This window comes from Pygocentrus nattereri, chromosome 7 (genome assembly GCF_015220715.1).
Source record: "Pygocentrus nattereri isolate fPygNat1 chromosome 7, fPygNat1.pri, whole genome shotgun sequence".
Lineage (NCBI taxonomy): Eukaryota > Metazoa > Chordata > Actinopteri > Characiformes > Serrasalmidae > Pygocentrus > Pygocentrus nattereri.
This window is the reverse complement of record NC_051217.1, coordinates 46,199,681-46,221,423: the sequence shown is the minus strand read 5'-3', so window position 1 is coordinate 46,221,423 and position 21,743 is coordinate 46,199,681. Positions and strand designations below refer to the sequence as shown.

Genomic DNA, 21,743 nt, shown 5'->3' with positions numbered 1-21,743 from the left:
GGCTGTGGTTTAGCTCCATCCTGAAGAACTTGCTGGTTGTATTTCTCAGGAATAGTGAGCTATTTCAGTGCGTCTGGAGGAGGAAGGGCTTTTTTTAGAAGAATTGATTTGGTCTTTAATGCTTTGTGATCTATTCGCTTCATCCAGCATCATGTTTTGAATGTTTGCAGTGCTCTGCTACGGGTTTTCGCCAGGCTTCTTCAGTCGTAATCATAAGAACACGTTTTTAATTGCCTACATTGCTAATGTTTGTGAGCCTACATCAGTGGCAGTCGTGGGCTGGAGGTCAGGGAACCAGCCCTGTGACCGGAAGGTTGCCGGTTTGATCCTTTCGGCTGACGATACATGACTGAGGTGTCCTTGAGCAAGACGCCTAACCCCCGAGCTGCTCCCCGGGTGCCATGGATAGGGCTGCCCACTGCTCCAGGCAAGTCTGCTCACTGCCCCCTAGTGTGTGTGTGTTCACTAGCGTGCATGTATGTGGGTGTCTCACTGCACGGATGGGTTAGTTCCTTTGTGTGCAATTCTACTCAGTGATCACTTCATAATGCTGCTTTTCCCGGAGAAACCGGGAAACACCAGTCTTCCCCTGGAAAACTGCTTGAGTGGCTAATAAAGCCATATTTACAACTGGTAAGCTTGAGATTTTAGATGATACACAAGTTCATGAGGTGTATTATACATCCTTTGAGCGTTTACATGAGTGAAAAATACTGAAGAGTGAATCTGTGTGTGTACTTGTTAACGCAGCGAATAAAAAGTGGGATAAGTATTCTCTAAATCTGTCCAAAGTGCATTTTGACTGGTCATATTTGGGCCAAAGCTTTTAATAATAATAAAAAATGGCAGAGTTTTCCACACAGTGTTTTCCTGCATTTAATTTGATGTTTTATTTAATCTAGCAGCGTAAAAATGGCCATTAACTGACCATATGCTTTTAGAAAACCAATTAATATAAACAACAGACGCAGCGAATGAGGAAAACAGCCTAGTAAAGTGAGGCAGTGGAGTGAAGCCACGCATGCGGAATCTGCCAATAGACCTTACTGATGGTGTAAACTTAGATTAATAATATTAGACATGCTGTGTTTTACGGTGTATGATGCCAAAACGTGATAAAATACAATTTAACCAGGCGTGAAAGTTTTCCCACGCCATTCCCATTCGCATCCCGGTATTTCCCCACCCACCACTGTTGTGTTGTGCTGGGTGGACGCTCACTATTTAAACAGATTTGATGTCCAAACTCAGCTTAGATGGGCTTGCCAAACATTCCGTGGAAACAAGGACATATGACAATGTCTCAGATGTGTCAGACGGGAAAATTTACAAGTGTATGGAATACCGAACCCAGCTGTGCTTTTTCCGCCCAAGCAGTCTCTTCTGTCCGAACTCATTTTTTTTGTAGCTCATTTAATGTCAGCTGCTGCACTAACTGCTACCTTAACAACTGAGAATAGGGAAAAATCCATTGGAACATCTCTCTAATTCATAATTCCCACTCGGAAAGTCGTACAGCTCTGACTTTCTTACGCTCCAACTTCTTAGAGATGCAATTCTGCAACATCGTAAGTTGGAATAAGAAGTAATAATGAGTTTTGAGCATTTTAAAGCAGACTGCCAAGTTTCTGTTCCTGCGTGATTCACTGTAATATCTCCAAACACATGCGGATACTGGGATAATCAGAATGTTGAGTTATAATTTTACGGGATGTCTTGTCAAATCTGGCCTGGAATCACTGGTAAATTGGTTCAGTGTACATCCACATTGTAAATGAGTCAAGAACTAAAAGAAATCACTTTTTGCTTCCAGTGTAAAAGCTTTTAAAGAGGCTTTAGGAAATTTAGGTAGCTTGCGTGCTAATTGGCCAGGTTCTAATTGGCCATTACATTTTATGGGTGGTTAAAATATTTACAGAATGAATTTGTTCATTTTTGAACAAAAATAAGAAAACAAAAGATTCTGAAGGCACGACGAGTTTCCTGTTGTGGCCAACGAAATGCCTGCATGCACAAACTCCAAACTTGGGAACCTCGCAAATGTTAAACGGTCATTAGTTTCCGCCTTTTTAATTGCATCGTAATTTACATTAAAGCACAGTTACTCTTCATTTTGCTGAGAGCAAGTCACGAGTCCGGCCTGAGGCTCCTCTCTGAATCAGCGCCACTTTCAGGCCTTGTTTGCATTAATTAGCCCATTCAGGGCAAACGGATCAATGCTGTAGCCCGAGGAGATCGTTACTCATAAAGTGTTTTCTCTCCAGCTTTTACATCAGAACTGCAGCGAGCTCAGTTATTGATCTGGGTTTAAGCACTGTGCCCAGGCTGGGTCATCATTACTGCTCCTTTATTGTGTTGGTTAGAAGCAGCAGGAGCGCCAGTGGGAGTTCAGGCTCTTTCCTTTACAATAAGAAAAGTCCCGGTTTAAGGAATAAGACGCATTATACACCAGCTGGGAAGTGGAAATAACCAGAGATTGAGGAATGCTTGATTTTGACTGGTCCGTTGTAGAAGATTAATAAAGTCTTTAATTAATAGAGATTATCAGTAAGACATTAACAACATGTCAGGTGCGTAGCAGTAGTGCAGCACCTGAATACACCCAATATACCCAACCTTACCCCATATCTAACTACTCAACCTTACCCCATATCTAACTACCCAACCTTACCCCATATCTAACTACCCAACCTCACCCCATATCTAACTACTCAACCTTACCCCATATCTAACTACCCAACCTTACCCCATATCTAACTACCCAACCTTACCCCATATCTAACTACCCAACCTTACCCCATATCTAACTACCCAACCTTACCCCATATCTAACTACCCAACCTCACCCCATATCTAACTACCCAACCTTACCCCATATCTAACTACCCAACCTTACCCCATATCTAACTACCCAACCTTACCCCATATCTAACTACCCAACCTCACCCCATATCTAACTACCCAACCTCACCCCATATCTAACTACCCAACCTTACCCCATATCTAACTACCCAACCTTACCCCATATCTAACTACCCAACCTCACCCCATATCTAACTACCCAACCTCACCCCATATCTAACTACCCAACCTTACCCCATATCTAACTACCCAACCTTACCCCATATCTAACTACCCAACCTCACCCCATATCTAACTACCCAACCTTACCCCATATCTAACTACCCAACCTTACCCCATATCTAACTACCCAACCTTACCCCATATCTAACTACCCAACCTTACCCCATATCTAACTACCCAACCTCACCCCATATCTAACTACCCAACCTTACCCCATATCTAACTACCCAACCTTACCCCATATCTAACTACCCAACCTCACCCCATATCTAACTACCCAACCTCACCCATATCTAACTACCCAACCTTACCCCATATCTAACTACCCAACCTCACCCCATATCTAACTACCCAACCTTACCCCATATCTAACTACCCAACCTTACCCCATATCTAACTACCCAACCTTACCCCATATCTAACTACCCAACCTCACCCCATATCTAACTACCCAACCTTACCCCATTTCTAACTACCCAACCTTACCCCATATCTAACTACCCAACCTTACCCCATATCTAACTACCCAACCTTACCCCATATCTAACTACCCAACCTCACCCCATATCTAACTACCCAACCTTAAACCATATCTAACTACCCAACCTTACCCCATATCTAACTACCCAACCTCACCCCATATCTAACTACCCAACCTCACCCCATATCTAACTACCCAACCTTAACCATATCTAACTACCCAACCTCACCCCATATCTAACTACCCAACCTCACCCCATATCTAACTACCCAACCTTACCCCATATCTAACTACCCAACCTTACCCCATATCTAACTACCCAACCTTACCCCATATCTAACTACCCAACCTCACCCCATATCTAACTACCCAACCTTAAACCATATCTAACTACCCAACCTTACCCCATATCTAACTACCCAACCTTACCCCATATCTAACTACCCAACCTTACCCCATATCTAACTACCCAACCTTACCCCATATCTAACTACCCAACCTCACCCCATATCTAACTACCCAACCTTACCCCATATCTAACTACCCAACCTCACCCCATATCTAACTACCCAACCTTACCCCATATCTAACTACCCAACCTTACCCCATATCTAACTACCCAACCTTACCCCATATCTAACTACCCAACCTCACCCCATATCTAACTACCCAACCTTACCCCATATCTAACTACCCAACCTCACCCCATATCTAACTACCCAACCTCACCCCATATCTAACTACCCAACCTTACCCCATATCTAACTACCCAACCTTACCCCATATCTAACTACCCAACCTCACCCCATATCTAACTACCCAACCTTACCTCATATCTAACTACCCAACCTTACCCCATATCTAACTACCCAACCTTACATCATATCTAACTACCCAACCTTACCCCATATCTAACTACCCAACCTTACCCCATATCTAACTACCCAACCTCACCCCATATCTAACTACCCAACCTTAAACCATATCTAACTACCCAAACTTACCCCATATCTAACTACCCAACCTCACCCCATATCTAACTACCCAACCTCACCCCATATCTAACTACCCAACCTTACCCATATCTAACTACCCAACCTTACCCCATATCTAACTACCCAACCTCACCCCATATCTAACTACCCAACCTTACCCCATATCTAACTACCCAACCTCACCCCATATCTAACTACCCAACCTTACCCCATATCTAACTACCCAACCTTACCCCATATCTAACTACCCAACCTTACCCCATATCTAACTACCCAACCTTACCCCATATCTAACTACCCAACCTTACCCCATATCTAACTACCCAACCTCACCCCATATCTAACTACCCAACCTTACCCCATATCTAACTACCCAACCTTACCCCATATCTAACTACCCAACCTCACCCCATATCTAACTACCCAACCTCACCCCATATCTAACTACCCAACCTTACCCCATATCTAACTACCCAACCTCACCCCATATCTAACTACCCAACCTTACCCCATATCTAACTACCCAACCTTACCCCATATCTAACTACCCAACCTTACCCCATATCTAACTACCCAACCTCACCCCATATCTAACTACCCAACCTTACCCCATATCTAACTACCCAACCTTACCCCATATCTAACTACCCAACCTTACCCCATATCTAACTACCCAACCTTACCCCATATCTAACTACCCAACCTCACCCCATATCTAACTACCCAACCTTAAACCATATCTAACTACCCAACCTTACCCCATATCTAACTACCCAACCTCACCCCATATCTAACTACCCAACCTCACCCCATATCTAACTACCCAACCTTAAACCATATCTAACTACCCAACCTCACCCCATATCTAACTACCCAACCTCACCCCATATCTAACTACCCAACCTTACCCCATATCTAACTACCCAACCTTACCCCATATCTAACTACCCAACCTTACCCCATATCTAACTACCCAACCTCACCCCATATCTAACTACCCAACCTTAACCCATATCTAACTACCCAACCTTACCCCATATCTAACTACCCAACCTTACCCCATATCTAACTACCCAACCTCTACCCCATATCTAACTACCCAACCTTACCCCATATCTAACTACCCAACCTCACCCCATATCTAACTACCCAACCTTACCCCATATCTAACTACCCAACCTCACCCCATATCTAACTACCCAACCTTCACCCCATATCTAACTACCCAACCTTACCCCATATCTAACTACCCAACCTTACCCCATATCTAACTACCCAACCTCACCCCATATCTAACTACCCAACCTTACCCCATATCTAACTACCCAACCTCACCCCATATCTAACTACCCAACCTCACCCCATATCTAACTACCCAACCTTACCCCATATCTAACTACCCAACCTTACCCCATATCTAACTACCCAACCTCACCCCATATCTAACTACCCAACCTTACCTCATATCTAACTACCCAACCTTACCCCATATCTAACTACCCAACCTTACATCATATCTAACTACCCAACCTTACCCCATATCTAACTACCCAACCTTACCCCATATCTAACTACCCAACCTCACCCCATATCTAACTACCCAACCTTAAATCATATCTAACTACCCAAACTTACCCCATATCTAACTACCCAACCTCACCCCATATCTAACTACCCAACCTCACCCCATATCTAACTACCCAACCTTACCCCATATCTAACTACCCAACCTTACCCCATATCTAACTACCCAACCTCACCCCATATCTAACTACCCAACCTTACCCCATATCTAACTACCCAACCTTACCCCATATCTAACTACCCAACCTTACCCATATCTAACTACCCAACCTCACCCCATATCTAACTACCCAACCTTAAACCAATATCTAACTACCCAACCTTACCCCATAGCTAACTACCCAACCTCACCCCATATCTAACTACCCAACCTCACCCCATATCTAACTACCCAACCTCACCCCATATCTAACTACCCAACCTTACCCCATATCTAACTACCCAACCTCACCCCATATCTAACTACCCAACCTCACCCCATATCTAACTACCCAACCTTACCCCATATCAAACTACCCAACATTACCCATATCTAACTACCCAACCTCACCCCATATCTAACTACCCAACCTTACCCCATATCTAACTACCCAACCTCACCCCATATCTAACTACCCAACCTGTACCCCATATCTAACTACCCAACCTACCCCATATCTAACTACCCAACCTTACCCCCATATCTAACTACCCAACCTTAAACCATATCTAACTACCCAACCTTACCCCATATCTAACTACCCAACCTTACCCCATATCTAACTACCCAACCTCACCCCATATCTAACTACCCAACCTTACCCCATATCTAACTACCCAACCTTACCCCATATCTAACTACCCAACCTTACCCCATATCTAACTACCCAACCTTACCCCATATCTAACTACCCAACCTTAAACCATATCTAACTACCCAACCTCACCCCATATCTAACTACCCAACCTTACCCCATATCTAACTACCAACCTTACCCCATATCTTAACTACCCAACCTTACCCCATATCTAATTACCCAACCTCACCCCATATCTAACTACCCAACCTTACCCCATATCTAACTACCCAACCTTACCCCATATCTAACTACCCAACCTTACCCCATATCTAACTACCCAACCTCACCCCATATCTAACTACCCAACCTTAAACCATATCTAACTACCCAACCTCACCCCATATCTAACTACCCAACCTTACCCCATATCTAACTACCCAACCTTACCCCATATCTAACTACCCAACCTTACCCCATATCTAACTACCCAACCTTACCCCATATCTAACTACCCAACCTCACCCCATATCTAACTACCCAACCTTACCCCATATCTAACTACCCAACCTTACCCCATATCTAACTACCCAACCTCACCCCATATCTAACTACCCAACCTTAAACCATATCTAACTACCCAAACTTACCCCATATCTAACTACCCAACCTCACCCCATATCTAACTACCCAACCTCACCCCATATCTAACTACCCAACCTTACCCCATATCTAACTACCCAACCTTACCCCATATCTAACTACCCAACCTCACCCCATATCTAACTACCCAACCTTACCCCATATCTAACTACCCAACCTTACCCCATATCTAACTACCCAACCTCACCCCATATCTAACTACCCAACCTTAAACCATATCTAACTACCCAACCTCACCCCATATCTAACTACCCAACCTTAAACCATATCTAACTACCCAACCTTACCCCATATCTAACTACCCAACCTCACCCCATATCTAACTACCCAACCTCACCCCATATCTAACTACCCAACCTCACCCCATATCTAACTACCCAACCTTACCCCATATCTAACTACCCAACCTCACCCCATATCTAACTACCCAACCTCACCCCATATCTAACTACCCAACCTTACCCCATATCTAACTACCCAACCTTACCCCATATCTAACTACCCAACCTTACCCCATATCTAACTACCCAACCTTACCCCATATCTAACTACCCAACCTTACCCCATATCTAACTACCCAACCTTAAACCATATCTAACTACCCAACCTCACCCCATATCTAACTACCCAACCTTACCCCATATCTAACTACCCAACCTTACCCCATATCTAACTACCCAACCTCACCCCATATCTAACTACCCAACCTTACCCCATATCTAACTACCCAACCTTACCCCATATCTAACTACCCAACCTTACCCCATATCTAACTACCCAACCTCACCCCATATCTAACTACCCAACCTTACCCCATATCTAACTACCCAACCTTACCCCATATCTAACTACCCAACCTTAAACCATATCTAACTACCCAACCTTACCCCATATCTAACTACCCAACCTTACCCCATATCTAACTACCCAACCTTAAACCATATCTAACTACCCAACCTCACCCCATATCTAACTACCCAACCTTACCCCATATCTAACTACCCAACCTTACCCCATATCTAACTACCCAACCTTACCCCATATCTAACTACCCAACCTTACCCCATATCTAACTACCCAACATTACCCCATATCTAACTACCCAACCTTACCCCATATCTAACTACCCAACCTTACCCCATATCTAACTTCCCAACCTCACCCCATATCTAACTACCCAACCTTACCCCATATCTAACTACCCAACCTTACCCCATATCTAACTACCCAACCTCACCCCATATCTAACTACCCAACCTCACCCCATATCTAACTACCCAACCTTACCCCATATCTAACTACCCAACCTTACCCCATATCTAACTACCCAACCTTAAACCATATCTAACTACCCAACCTTACCCCATATCTAACTACCCAACCTTACCCCATATCTAACTACCCAACCTTACCCCATATCTAACTACCCAACCTTACCCCATATCTAACTACCCAACCTTACCCCATATCTAACTACCCAACCTTACCCCATATCTAACTACCCAAACTTACCCCATATCTAACTACCCAACCTTACCCCATATCTAACTACCCAACCTCACCCCATATCTAACTACCCAACCTTACCCCATATCTAACTACCCAACCTTACCCCATATCTAACTACCCAACCTCACCCAAAACCCAACCTGTCCCAAAACCTAACCTTACACATTGGAACAAAAATAAAACCTAAAATATTCTGTATATTCGGAGCGGTGGGGGGTGGGCAGCCCTATCCACGGCGCCCGGGGAGCAGTTGGGGGTTAGGTGTCTTGCTCAAGGATACCTCAGCCATGAGCTGTCGGCCCCCCTGGAGATCGAACCGGCAACCTTACGGTCACAGGGCCAGTTCCCTGACTTCCAGCCCACGACTACCCAATGATGATTCTTCAAGGGTTCTTTAGTGAGGAAAATGGAACCATATAGAACCATATAAAGTGGTTCTTTGCATGGTGAAATGGTGCTTTTCACTGATGGAGAATGCGATAATTTCATATAGAACCTTTGTGAAAAGGGTTCTACAAAGCACCGAAAAGGGTTCTACTGTGGTTACAACCTCAGCTTGTAACAAAAGAAGAAGCCCCTTTGGTGCTGTTCAGACCCCTTTTTATAAAGGTTTTAGATAGATCCAAAAAACATTCTCCATCAATCTGAAAAGCACCTTCACCTTGCAAAGAACCATTTAATCATGCAAAGGGTCTTTGAGTGTTCATGGTTCCCTACAGAACCATTTTACTGGCTGAAGAACCCTTGAAAAAACATCTTTTTCAGAGTGTGAAGTGCTTTAACCTGCAGAGTTGTGACAGAGGTTCTCTGAGGGTTCATATCCAGCGTCCTTTCCTGCTAAAAATGCTGCTCGGTTCTCAGATTAGCTGCTTAATGGTCGTTCCTTTGTGTGTTTGAGCAACATCGGAGCATTTCTTGCATTGTGTAGGATTCATACACCAATCACTGCACATCTTTTCCCCAGACTGTTTTACCCCATATCTAACTACCCAACCTTACCCCATATCTAACTACCCAACCTTACCCCATATCTAACTACCCAACCTCACCCCATATCTAACTACCCAACCTCACCCCATATCTAACTACCCAACCTTAACCCATATCTAACTACCCAACCTTACCCCATATCTAACTACCCAACCTTACCCCATATCTAACTACCCAACCTTACCCCATATCTAACTACCCAACCTTAAACCATATCTAACTACCCAACCTTACCCCATATCTAACTACCCAACCTCACCCCATATCTAACTACCCAACCTTACCCCATATCTAACTACCCAACCTCACCCCATATCTAACTACCCAACCTTACCCCATATCTAACTACCCAACCTTACCCCATATCTAACTACCCAACCTCACCCCATATCTAACTACCCAAATACCCCATATCTAACTACCCAACCTTACCCCATATCTAACTACCCAACCTTACCCCATATCTAACTACCCAACCTTACCCCATATCTAACTACCCAACCTTACCCCATATCTGACTACCCAACCTCACCCCATATCTAACTACCCAAATACCCCATATCTAACTACCCAACCTTACCCCATATCTAACTACCCAACCTCACCCCATATCTAACTACCCAACCTCACCCCATATCTAACTACCCAACCTTAACCCATATCTAACTACCCAACCTCACCTCATATCTAACTACCCAACCTTACCCCATATCTAACTACCCAACCTCACCCCATATCTAACTACCCAACCTCACCCCATATCTAACTACCCAACCTTACCCCATATCTAACTACCCAACCTCACCCCATATCTAACTACCCAACCTTACCCCATATCTAACTACCCAACCTTACCCCATATCTAACTACCCAACCTCACCCCATATCTAACTACCCAAATACCCCATATCTAACTACCCAACCTTACCCCATATCTAACTACCCAACCTTACCCCATATCTAACTACCCAACCTTACCCCATATCTAACTACCCAACCTTACCCCATATCTAACTACCCAACCTTACCCCATATCTGACTACCCAACCTCACCCCATATCTAACTACCCAACCTCACCCCATACCTAACTACCCAACCTTACCCCATATCTAACTACCCAACCTCACCCCATATCTAACTACCCAACCTTACCCCATATCTAACTACCCAACCTCACCCCATATCTAACTACCCAACATTACCCCATATCTAACTACCCAACCTTACCCCATATCTAACTACCCAACCTCACCCCATATCTAACTACCCAACCTTACCCCATATCTAACTACCCAACCTTACCCCATATCTAACTACCCAACCTTACCCCATATCTAACTACCCAACCTTACCCCATATCTAACTACCCAAACTTACCCCATATCTAACTACCCAACCTTACCCCATATCTAACTACCCAACCTCACCCCATATCTAACTACCCAACCTTACCCCATATCTAACTACCCAACCTTACCCCATATCTAACTACCCAACCTCACCCAAAACCCAACCTGTCCCAAAACCTAACCTTACACATTGGAACAAAAATAAAACCTAAAATATTCTGTATATTCGGAGCGGTGGGGGGTGGGCAGCCCTATCCACGGCGCCCGGGGAGCAGTTGGGGGTTAGGTGTTTTGCTCAAGGATACCTCAGCCATGAGCTGTCGGCCCCCCTGGGGATCGAACCGGCAACCTTACGGTCACAGGGCCAGTTCCCTGACCTCCAGCCCACGACTACCCAATGATGATTCTTCAAGGGTTCTTTAGTGAGGAAAATGGAACCATATAGAACCATATAAAGTGGTTCTTTGCATGGTGAAATGGTGCTTTTCACTGATGGAGAATGCGATAATTTCATATAGAACCTTTGTGAAAAGGGTTCTACAAAGCACCGAAAAGGGTTCTACTGTGGTTACAACCTCAGCTTGTAACAAAAGAAGAAGCCCCTTTGGTGCTGTTCAGACCCCTTTTTATAAAGGTTTTAGATAGAACCAAAAAACATTCTCCATCAATCTGAAAAGCACCTTCACCTTGCAAAGAACCATTTAATCATGCAAAGGGTCTTTGAGTGTTCATGGTTCCCTACAGAACCATTTTACTGGCTGAAGAACCCTTGAAAAAACATCTTTTTCAGAGTGTGAAGTGCTTTAACCTGCAGAGTTGTGACAGAGGTTCTCTGAGGGTTCATATCCAGCGTCCTTTCCTGCTAAAAATGCTGCTCGGTTCTCAGATTAGCTGCTTAATGGTCGTTCCTTTGTGTGTTTGAGCAACATCGGAGCATTTCTTGCATTGTGTAGGATTCATACACCAATCACTGCACATCTTTTCCCCAGACTGTTTTCCTAATGAACGCTCTGCTTATCACCTGATTATAACCACCTCATTTCCTTCTGTCTGTTTAAACAGTGCTTGTTATGCCGTAAGTAAGTGTATTTATGCGCTAAATGACCTTTAATCCTGCAAGGTTGGCTGTTTACTCTACTCTTCATCTTTAATAATGTGTTTTTAAGTGTTTTTGTTGAATTTACTTTAATATGTGAAGATCTGGATCTGAAACACATTGTTTTTTAAATTTTGTTTGTGTCAAACTACCAACTTAAACTGGTTCATATGAACTCTCTTCCCATATCTTTGACCTTTTACTGTTCCTTTGATGAAGCAGATCAATAATAAGCGTCTCCATAGTGAAGTGTGTTGCTCAGAAACGATCGCAGTGCATCCAACAATAAAGGCAGCATGGAGCTTCTTCTATCAGTGGTGGACAGTAACTGAGTAATTGAGTATCTGAGTACCTGAGTACCTGAGTAACTGAGTAACTGAGTAACTGAGTAAATGTAATTAGTTTCTGTACTTTATTATTTTTGGTGTATCTGTACTGAAGTTTCTCCGTTCTGGGCGACTTTTTCCTTTCACTCCACTACATTTCAGAGTCTAATATCCGACTTTTTCCTCCTACATTTTGAGAAATCTGTCGTTCCTTTTGGTTTCTGTGTGTATAAAAACGTCACATGTCAAAACGAAAGAAGCGCAAAGCCAGAGCACCAATCAGGGCCCAGCGGTCACTTTGTTTAGAGCTGGTTTTGACCTGTTGGTCATACCGACCCAGTGCAGCACGCGGTTCAACGTCAGCGCAGCAGCGTAAAACTTTGGGAGAGTCTGTTCAACATAAATGATGAACTAACCTAACTTTGTGTAAATAGAGCTAAATATAGAAATATGTCCACATATGCAGTCGAGACTGACGCGGCTTTTTTCTGAATTTCTACAAACACCATTTCATTTTATAGTAAATGAGTTTGGGCTGGTTTATGTTTATGAACAGACGCCTACAGATCAACATAGTAAAGGAGCTCATCTGTGATCCTGAGTTTAAAGCCAGTTTTTATTCAACTTAAACTTGGAACTAAGTTGTAAATAAATCTGAAACTGAAACTTTGCTTGTGTGTAAAAAGTGATTTCAGAGCCACTCGGTTCTCCCTGATGGAAACTGTTTACCTTCAGTGTTTTGTGTGTTGAATATGTGTAAAGCTGCCCCAGAGCCTCTGATTCTCATTGTAGCTCCAGGTTGTTCAAACAGATTTGAGGAAATTGAGTAAATGTTGCCTGAAAAGCATAAAGCTTGTTTGCGTATATTTCCTATGTTAAGTACATGCAAGCCTAACATTTTGTTTAATGCTGTGTTTTTGTTTTTGTAAAGCACTTTGTGACCTGTGTTGTGTAAAGACCTGTGCTGTATAAATAAATTTGACTTACTAACAGATAAAGTGAAAGCAGCATCACTCAAACTAAACTAAGCTCTACATACCAGCTATAGTGCCTTCATTCTCATACCAATAGCTCAGATGTACACAATTGTAGTGATCACTATAGACAGACACTGCAGTTTTACACTTGTGTGTGTGTGTGTGTGTGTGTGTTATGTGTGTGTGAGTGTGTGTTAGTTTGTCTGTCTGTGTGTGTGTGTGTGTGTGTGTGTGTGTGTGTGTGTGTGTGTGAGTGTGTGTTAGTGTGTCTGTCTGTGTGTGTGTGTGTGTATTACACCAAAACCCATAAATCAGGAACAACAAAAGGAACAAAATGTGTTTGATGTGAATTAGATTCATCATAAAATGTTCACGGTGTGAAAACTTTTGTTTTTCAGTTTTTAAAATAAATTGAAATTTCTTTTTATATCGTGTGTAAATTTCAATGAATGGACCAAAAGAAACGACCTAAAATGACTTGGAAAGACGTCTGGTTCCATTGACTTCCATTAAAAGCGAAGTAGGTTTTTTTTCTTCCCCTGCAGAGTGATCATTTTGGAGATATTTTGTTTCGCCAACAGCGACACACACACTCACACACACACACACACATACACACACACATATATATATATATACATATATAAAATTTCAATCAAAAATTAAATTCAATCAGATTCAATAAAGGTGTTCCTGATAAAAATATTTAACAATCCTAAAACATCCACAACCCTGCAGATGACTCTGAAATGACTGAGGAAACTGTAGGAGATCAAAAAATGAACTTTGAAAAGTGGTGGCCACATGACAAGACAGATTAGAACTGATTAAGGAATTGTTATGAATAGATAATAACAGTACATAACTCAGTACACGACATAGTATTCCATAAATCACCTTCCTGTGCATGAATTAGTATCTAAACTCTTCCCTGTACGGTTTATCACCACAGCTACATTAGTACAGCAGCTCTGAGCAGTCGTATAATCACATTCAGAATCATTGCAGTTGTCTGGACTGCGGTTTTTACTGCATTCCAGTTCATACGGTCATTATTACAGCTCCTCATTCTGCTCACTGTAACTATCAGTGTTGGGACAAAACCTCGTATTGACATGTTTATCATTTTTCATTTTTTGACCTAATTTGAAATGGCCGGGTGTCCTTTACACTGTCTCCAAATTTCATGATGACTGGACCGACAGAAATGGTCTAAAGTTCCCCAGAATGAATAATTTCTCCCTTCACTTCCATTGAAAGTTACGAGTGTCTTTCCTTCTCCTGTAAAGTGACCTTGTGTATAAAAACGTCACATGTCAAAACGAAAGAAGCGCAAAGCCAGAGCACCAATCAGGGCCCAGCGGTCACTTTGTTTAGAGCTGGTTTTGACCTGTTGGTCATACCGACCCAGTGCAGCACGCGGTTCAACGTCAGCGCAGCAGCGTAAAACTTTGGGAGAGTCTGTTCAACATAAATGATGAACTAACCTAACTTTGTGTAAATAGAGCTCAATATAGAAATATGTCCACATATGCAGTCGAGACTGACGCGGCTTTTTTCTGAATTTCTACAAACACCATTTCATTTTATAGTAAATGAGTTTGGGCTGGTTTATGTTTATGAACAGACGCCTACAGATCAACATAGTAAAGGAGCTCATCTGTGATCCTGAGTTTAAAGCCAGTTTTTATTCAACTTAAACTTGGAACTAAGTTGTAAATAAATCTGAAACTGAAACTTTGCTTGTGTGTAAAAAGTGATTTCAGAGCCACTCGGTTCTCCCTGATGGAAACTGTTTACCTTCAGTGTTTTGTGTGTTGAATATGTGTAAAGCTGCCCCAGAGCCTCTGATTCTCATTGTAGCTCCAGGTTGTTCAAACAGATTTGAGGAAATTGAGTAAATGTTGCCTGAAAAGCATAAAGCTTGTTTGCGTATATTTCCTATGTTAAGTACATGCAAGCCTAACATTTTGTTTAATGCTGTGTTTTTGTTTTTGTAAAGCACTTTGTGACCTGTGTTGTGTAAAGACCTGTGCTGTATAAATAAATTTGACTTACTAACAGATAAAGTGAAAGCAGCATCACTCAAACTAAACTAAGCTCTACATACCAGCTATAGTGCCTTCATTCTCATACCAATAGCTCAGATGTACACAATTGTAGTGATCACTATAGACAGACACTGCAGTTTTACACTTGTGTGTGTGTGTGTGTGTGTGTGTTATGTGTGTGTGAGTGTGTGTTAGTTTGTCTGTGTGTGTGTGTGTGTGTGTGTGTGTGTGTGTGTGTGTGTGTGTGTGAGTGTGTGTTAGTGTGTCTGTCTGTGTGTGTGTGTGTGTATTACACCAAAACCCATAAATCAGGAACAACAAAAGGAACAAAATGTGTTTGATGTGAATTAGATTCATCATAAAATGTTCACGGTGTGAAAACTTTTGTTTTTCAGTTTTTAAAATAAATTGAAATTTCTTTTTATATCGTGTGTAAATTTCAATGAATGGACCAAAAGAAACGACCTAAAATGACTTGGAAAGACGTCTGGTTCCATTGACTTCCATTAAAAGCGAAGTAGGTTTTTTTCTTCCCCTGCAGAGTGATCATTTTGGAGATATTTTGTTTCGCCAACAGCGACACACACACTCACACACACACACACACATACACACACACATATATATATATATATACATATATAAAATTTCAATCAAAAATTAAATTCAATCAGATTCAATAAAGGTGTTCCTGATAAAAATATTTAACAATCCTAAAACATCCACAACCCTGCAGATGACTCTGAAATGACTGAGGAAACTGTAGGAGATCAAAAAATGAACTTTGAAAAGTGGTGGCCACATGACAAGACAGATTAGAACTGATTAAGGAATTGTTATGAATAGATAATAACAGTACATAACTCAGTACACGACATAGTATTCCATAAATCACCTTCCTGTGCATGAATTAGTATCTAAACTCTTCCCTGTACGGTTTATCACCACAGCTACATTAGTACAGCAGCTCTGAGCAGTCGTATAATCACATTCAGAATCATTGCAGTTGTCTGGACTGCGGTTTTTACTGCATTCCAGTTCATACGGTCATTATTACAGCTCCTCATTCTGCTCACTGTAACTATCAGTGTTGGGACAAAACCTCGTATTGACATGTTTATCATTTTTCATTTTTGACCTAATTTGAAATGGCTGGGTGTCCTTTACACTGTCTCCAAATTTCATGATGACTGGACCGACAGAAATGGTCTAAAGTTCCCCAGAATGAATAATTTCTCCCTTCACTTCCATTGAAAGTTACGAGTGTCTTTCCTTCTCCTGTAAAGTGACCTTGTGTATAAAAACGTCACATGTCAAAACGAAAGAAGCGCAAAGCCAGAGCACCAATCAGGGCCCAGCGGTCACTTTGTTTAGAGCTGGTTTTGACCTGTTGGTCATACCGACCCAGTGCAGCACGCGGTTCAACGTCAGCGCAGCAGCGTAAAACTTTGGGAGAGTCTGTTCAACATAAATGATGAACTAACCTAACTTTGTGTAAATAGAGCTCAATATAGAAATATGTCCACATATGCAGTCGAGACTGACGCGGCTTTTTTCTGAATTTCTACAAACACCATTTCATTTTATAGTAAATGAGTTTGGGCTGGTTTATGTTTATGAACAGACGCCTACAGATCAACATAGTAAAGGAGCTCATCTGTGATCCTGAGTTTAAAGCCAGTTTTTATTCAACTTAAACTTGGAACTAAGTTGTAAATAAATCTGAAACTGAAACTTTGCTTGTGTGTAAAAAGTGATTTCAGAGCCACTCGGTTCTCCCTGATGGAAACTGTTTACCTTCAGTGTTTTGTGTGTTGAATATGTGTAAAGCTGCCCCAGAGCCTCTGATTCTCATTGTAGCTCCAGGTTGTTCAAACAGATTTGAGGAAATTGAGTAAATGTTGCCTGAAAAGCATAAAGCTTGTTTGCGTATATTTCCTATGTTAAGTACATGCAAGCCTAACATTTTGTTTAATGCTGTGTTTTTGTTTTTGTAAAGCACTTTGTGACCTGTGTTGTGTAAAGACCTGTGCTGTATAAATAAATTTGACTTACTAACAGATAAAGTGAAAGCAGCATCACTCAAACTAAACTAAGCTCTACATACCAGCTATAGTGCCTTCATTCTCATACCAATAGCTCAGATGTACACAATTGTAGTGATCACTATAGACAGACACTGCAGTTTTACACTTGTGTGTGTGTGTGTGTGTGTGTGTGTGTTATGTGTGTGTGAGTGTGTGTTAGTTTGTCTGTCTGTGTGTGTGTGTGTGTGTGTGTGTGTGTGTGTGTGTGTGTGTGTATGTGTGTGTGAGTGTGTGTTAGTGTGTCTGTCTGTGTGTGTGTGTGTGTGTATTACACCAAAACCCATAAATCAGGAACAACAAAAGGAACAAAATGTGTTTGATGTGAATTAGATTCATCATAAAATGTTCACGGTGTGAAAACTTTTGTTTTTCAGTTTTTAAAATAAATTGAAATTTCTTTTTATATCGTGTGTAAATTTCAATGAATGGACCAAAAGAAACGACCTAAAATGACTTGGAAAGACGTCTGGTTCCATTGACTTCCATTAAAAGCGAAGTAGGTTTTTATTCTTCCCCTGCAGAGTGATCATTTTGGAGATATTTTGTTTCGCCAACAGCGACACACACACTCACACACACATACACACACACATATATATATATACATATATAAAATTTCAATCAAAAATTAAATTCAATCAGATTCAATAAAGGTGTTCCTGATAAAAATATTTAACAATCCTAAAACATCCACAACCCTGCAGATGACTCTGAAATGACTGAGGAAACTGTAGGAGATCAAAAAATGAACTTTGAAAAGTGGTGGCCACATGACAAGACAGATTAGAACTGATTAAGGAATTGTTATGAATAGATAATAACAGTACATAACTCAGTACACGACATAGTATTCCATAAATCACCTTCCTGTGCATGAATTAGTATCTAAACTCTTCCCTGTACGGTTTATCACCACAGCTACATTAGTACAGCAGCTCTGAGCAGTCGTATAATCACATTCAGAATCATTGCAGTTGTCTGGACTGCGGTTTTTACTGCATTCCAGTTCATACGGTCATTATTACAGCTCCTCATTCTGCTCACTGTAACTATCAGTGTTGGGACAAAACCTCGTATTGACATGTTTATCATTTTTCATTTTTTGACCTAATTTGAAATGGCCGGGTGTCCTTTACACTGTCTCCAAATTTCATGATGACTGGACCGACAGAAATGGTCTAAAGTTCCCCAGAATGAATAATTTCTCCCTTCACTTCCATTGAAAGTTACGAGTGTCTTTCCTTCTCCTGTAAAGTGACCTTGAAGGTCTGCTACATATACAGTGGGGTCCAAAAGTCTGAGAACACATTGAAAATCTGGGATTTGTTCATTTAAACGTGGAAATAAATGCCAGAAATGTTTTAATAGTCTTGAAAAAAAGTTAGAAAATATAAAAAAAGTTAGAAAATGTTCTAAAAAAGTTATAAAATATTTTTTAAAAAGTTATAAAATGAAGATGAAATTTCTAGCTTGTTATTCAAATTTCAGCAAACGTGTGAAATTGAGGCCTGATTATTTTTCGTCTGATCTCTTCCACTGAAGCTCATGTTGACCTGCTGATCAGAAGCTTTTACACAAACTTTTAAAGCAAAAAAGGGAAAATACCGCCAAATACTGAAAGTCCTGAAATTCAAGATTCTACTTTTTTACCCAATCAATAAAATCTGCAGTAAAAATCTTTCCGCTAAGTTAGGAAGGAATGCAGGACAGGAGCATTTTCATCTGACTTTTGGACCGCACTGTGTGCGTATGTAGGTGTGCATGTATATGTACCTTTTGGAAGACCTCGTGTAGCTCCTGCAGTGAAGGTCTGATGGCCCTGTGTCCACTCACGGTGCCCGGATTTCTGTAGAAGTCGATACTCGGCACTCGGTCCAGCGTATCGTGGCCGAACGCGCTGACCACTGACGGCCGCACTGAGCGGTGCTCTCCATTACCGTAACCGTTACCCGAAAACGATGTCTCCTCGTAGAGCGGGGGGTCATCTTTAGACTTCTCAAACGCCAGGTTCTCCATGTGGAATCCTGGTCAGGTGAGGATCAAGACAGTTCTGCAGTAAAACGTTCTCTTAATCCTGAAGGATGCACTTCTCCGACGTTCTAGCTCAGTTCTGTGCGCTGTGAAGGACCTGGCAGCTCCTGCAGTGATAAAAGACAGCGTTTGGTCTCAGGTGTTTATATACCTGTCTGGGTCTCTCGCAGGTGCTCCAGGAGAGGCTTTGATTGGCTTCGGCCTGCCGTTCTTGAGCAAGCGGCGCAGAAACGTCCTTGCTCCATCAAAGGGGACGCAAGAGCTGAGCTTAAAGATTAACCCGGGCCATAAAATCCAGGAGAAGATAATGAGTGTCAGAGCTGAGGTGAGGAACATTGATTATTAATGGCACCGTGTGAAGTGTGGAGGAAGCACATGATGTCCCACATCGCTTTATGATTCCGTATCTATCGCTGTTCTCCTGCCACTTCAGACGAATCATAAAAGCCGGAACGGTTCAGATCACATGCAGTTTAACTCTGGCTCGGTTCCATCCAGAGTGAAGCTCAGACTTTCAGAGCTGAAGCGTGTCAGAGCGAGACGATCTCTCTCACACGGCCCAGCGTTAGACTGAAGAAGAAGATCAGGATCATATTCAGGAAACTGATATAAACCATATCAAATTTCATCGCTGCTGTAGAAAATCCTTCTGCCCCTGAAATGAACCTGTACAGCAGGAGGAAACAAGTTTCTCCAAACCGCCAACTTTACAGGAGAGGCCGAGAATGTGCTGTACTTTTAATGTAAGTTAATGCAAAGTGACTTTATTTCAAGCTAATTTGGAGCATTTCTACTGGTCCAATCATCATGAAACTCGTACATGATGTACAGGGCGGCTGGTTTCCTCAAAATAGGGTAAAAAATCAAAAACGACAAAAATGGAGATAATTGCTTATTTTTGGACGTTGATGATATATAAAAATATCCATCATTACTGTCAGAAAAAAACTAAATTAAAATTAAAATTTAACTTTCAGTGTTGTAATATGAAGGTTATATAATTTATATAGCTTTATAGAAGTATATATAAGTAATTTTCCGCTGGTCAGAATGTGTAAAAATAAAAACACAAAGAAGTTATGAGAGTTATTATGTAATGGCAATGATGTAAACAGTTTATAGACTAGTAATTAAGAGTCAAAACACAGTTTTTTGCTATTACTAATATTCTATAAGCATATTAACATATTGCAAGTATGTCTATTTTACTATTACTCTACTATTATATCATAACTATTCCCACTAAATTACTATAATGGTGACGTTTTATATATATATATATATTATGTTACCCTTGTTATTTTAATCTATTACTATTACTGTAATGCCATTACTGTTATAATATTTCTATACATGGCTCTATTACTATGGTTATTACTATATTACTACTACTATGTTAATATTGCCAGTCATATTACTATATTACTATAGTACTTTAACTATATTACTACCACTGCATTGATACTGGATTACTATTACTACTACTATTACTACTATTGCCATTACTTTACCTCTACTACTGTGTTACTACTGCTTTATTACCTTTTAGAACCATCTTTTTTAAAAGTGTATATTACAGTTACTGCATCACTATATTGATGTTGCCTATATGAGTATACAATTACAATAAGACTCTAATATTCTTATTATTTCAGTTACTACATCACTACCATATTATTATTAGATATACTCTCACTATCTATACACTTCTATTCCCATATTACTGTTACTGTATTACTGTAG

The 21,743-nt window shown here is 41.2% G+C and overlaps 1 protein-coding gene across 1 annotated transcript in view; it reads right to left on the bottom strand.

Moving 5' to 3' along the window:
- The window catches only part of slc12a1 (solute carrier family 12 member 1), a 60,588-nt gene extending 40,603 nt beyond the window's left edge, over nt 1–19,985 (bottom strand). The window contains 1 exon segment of the mRNA XM_017684868.2: nt 19,743–19,985. Within this exon segment, the coding sequence (XP_017540357.2) occupies nt 19,743–19,985 (243 nt within the window).
- Nucleotides 19,986–21,743: the final 1,758 nt, after the last annotated feature.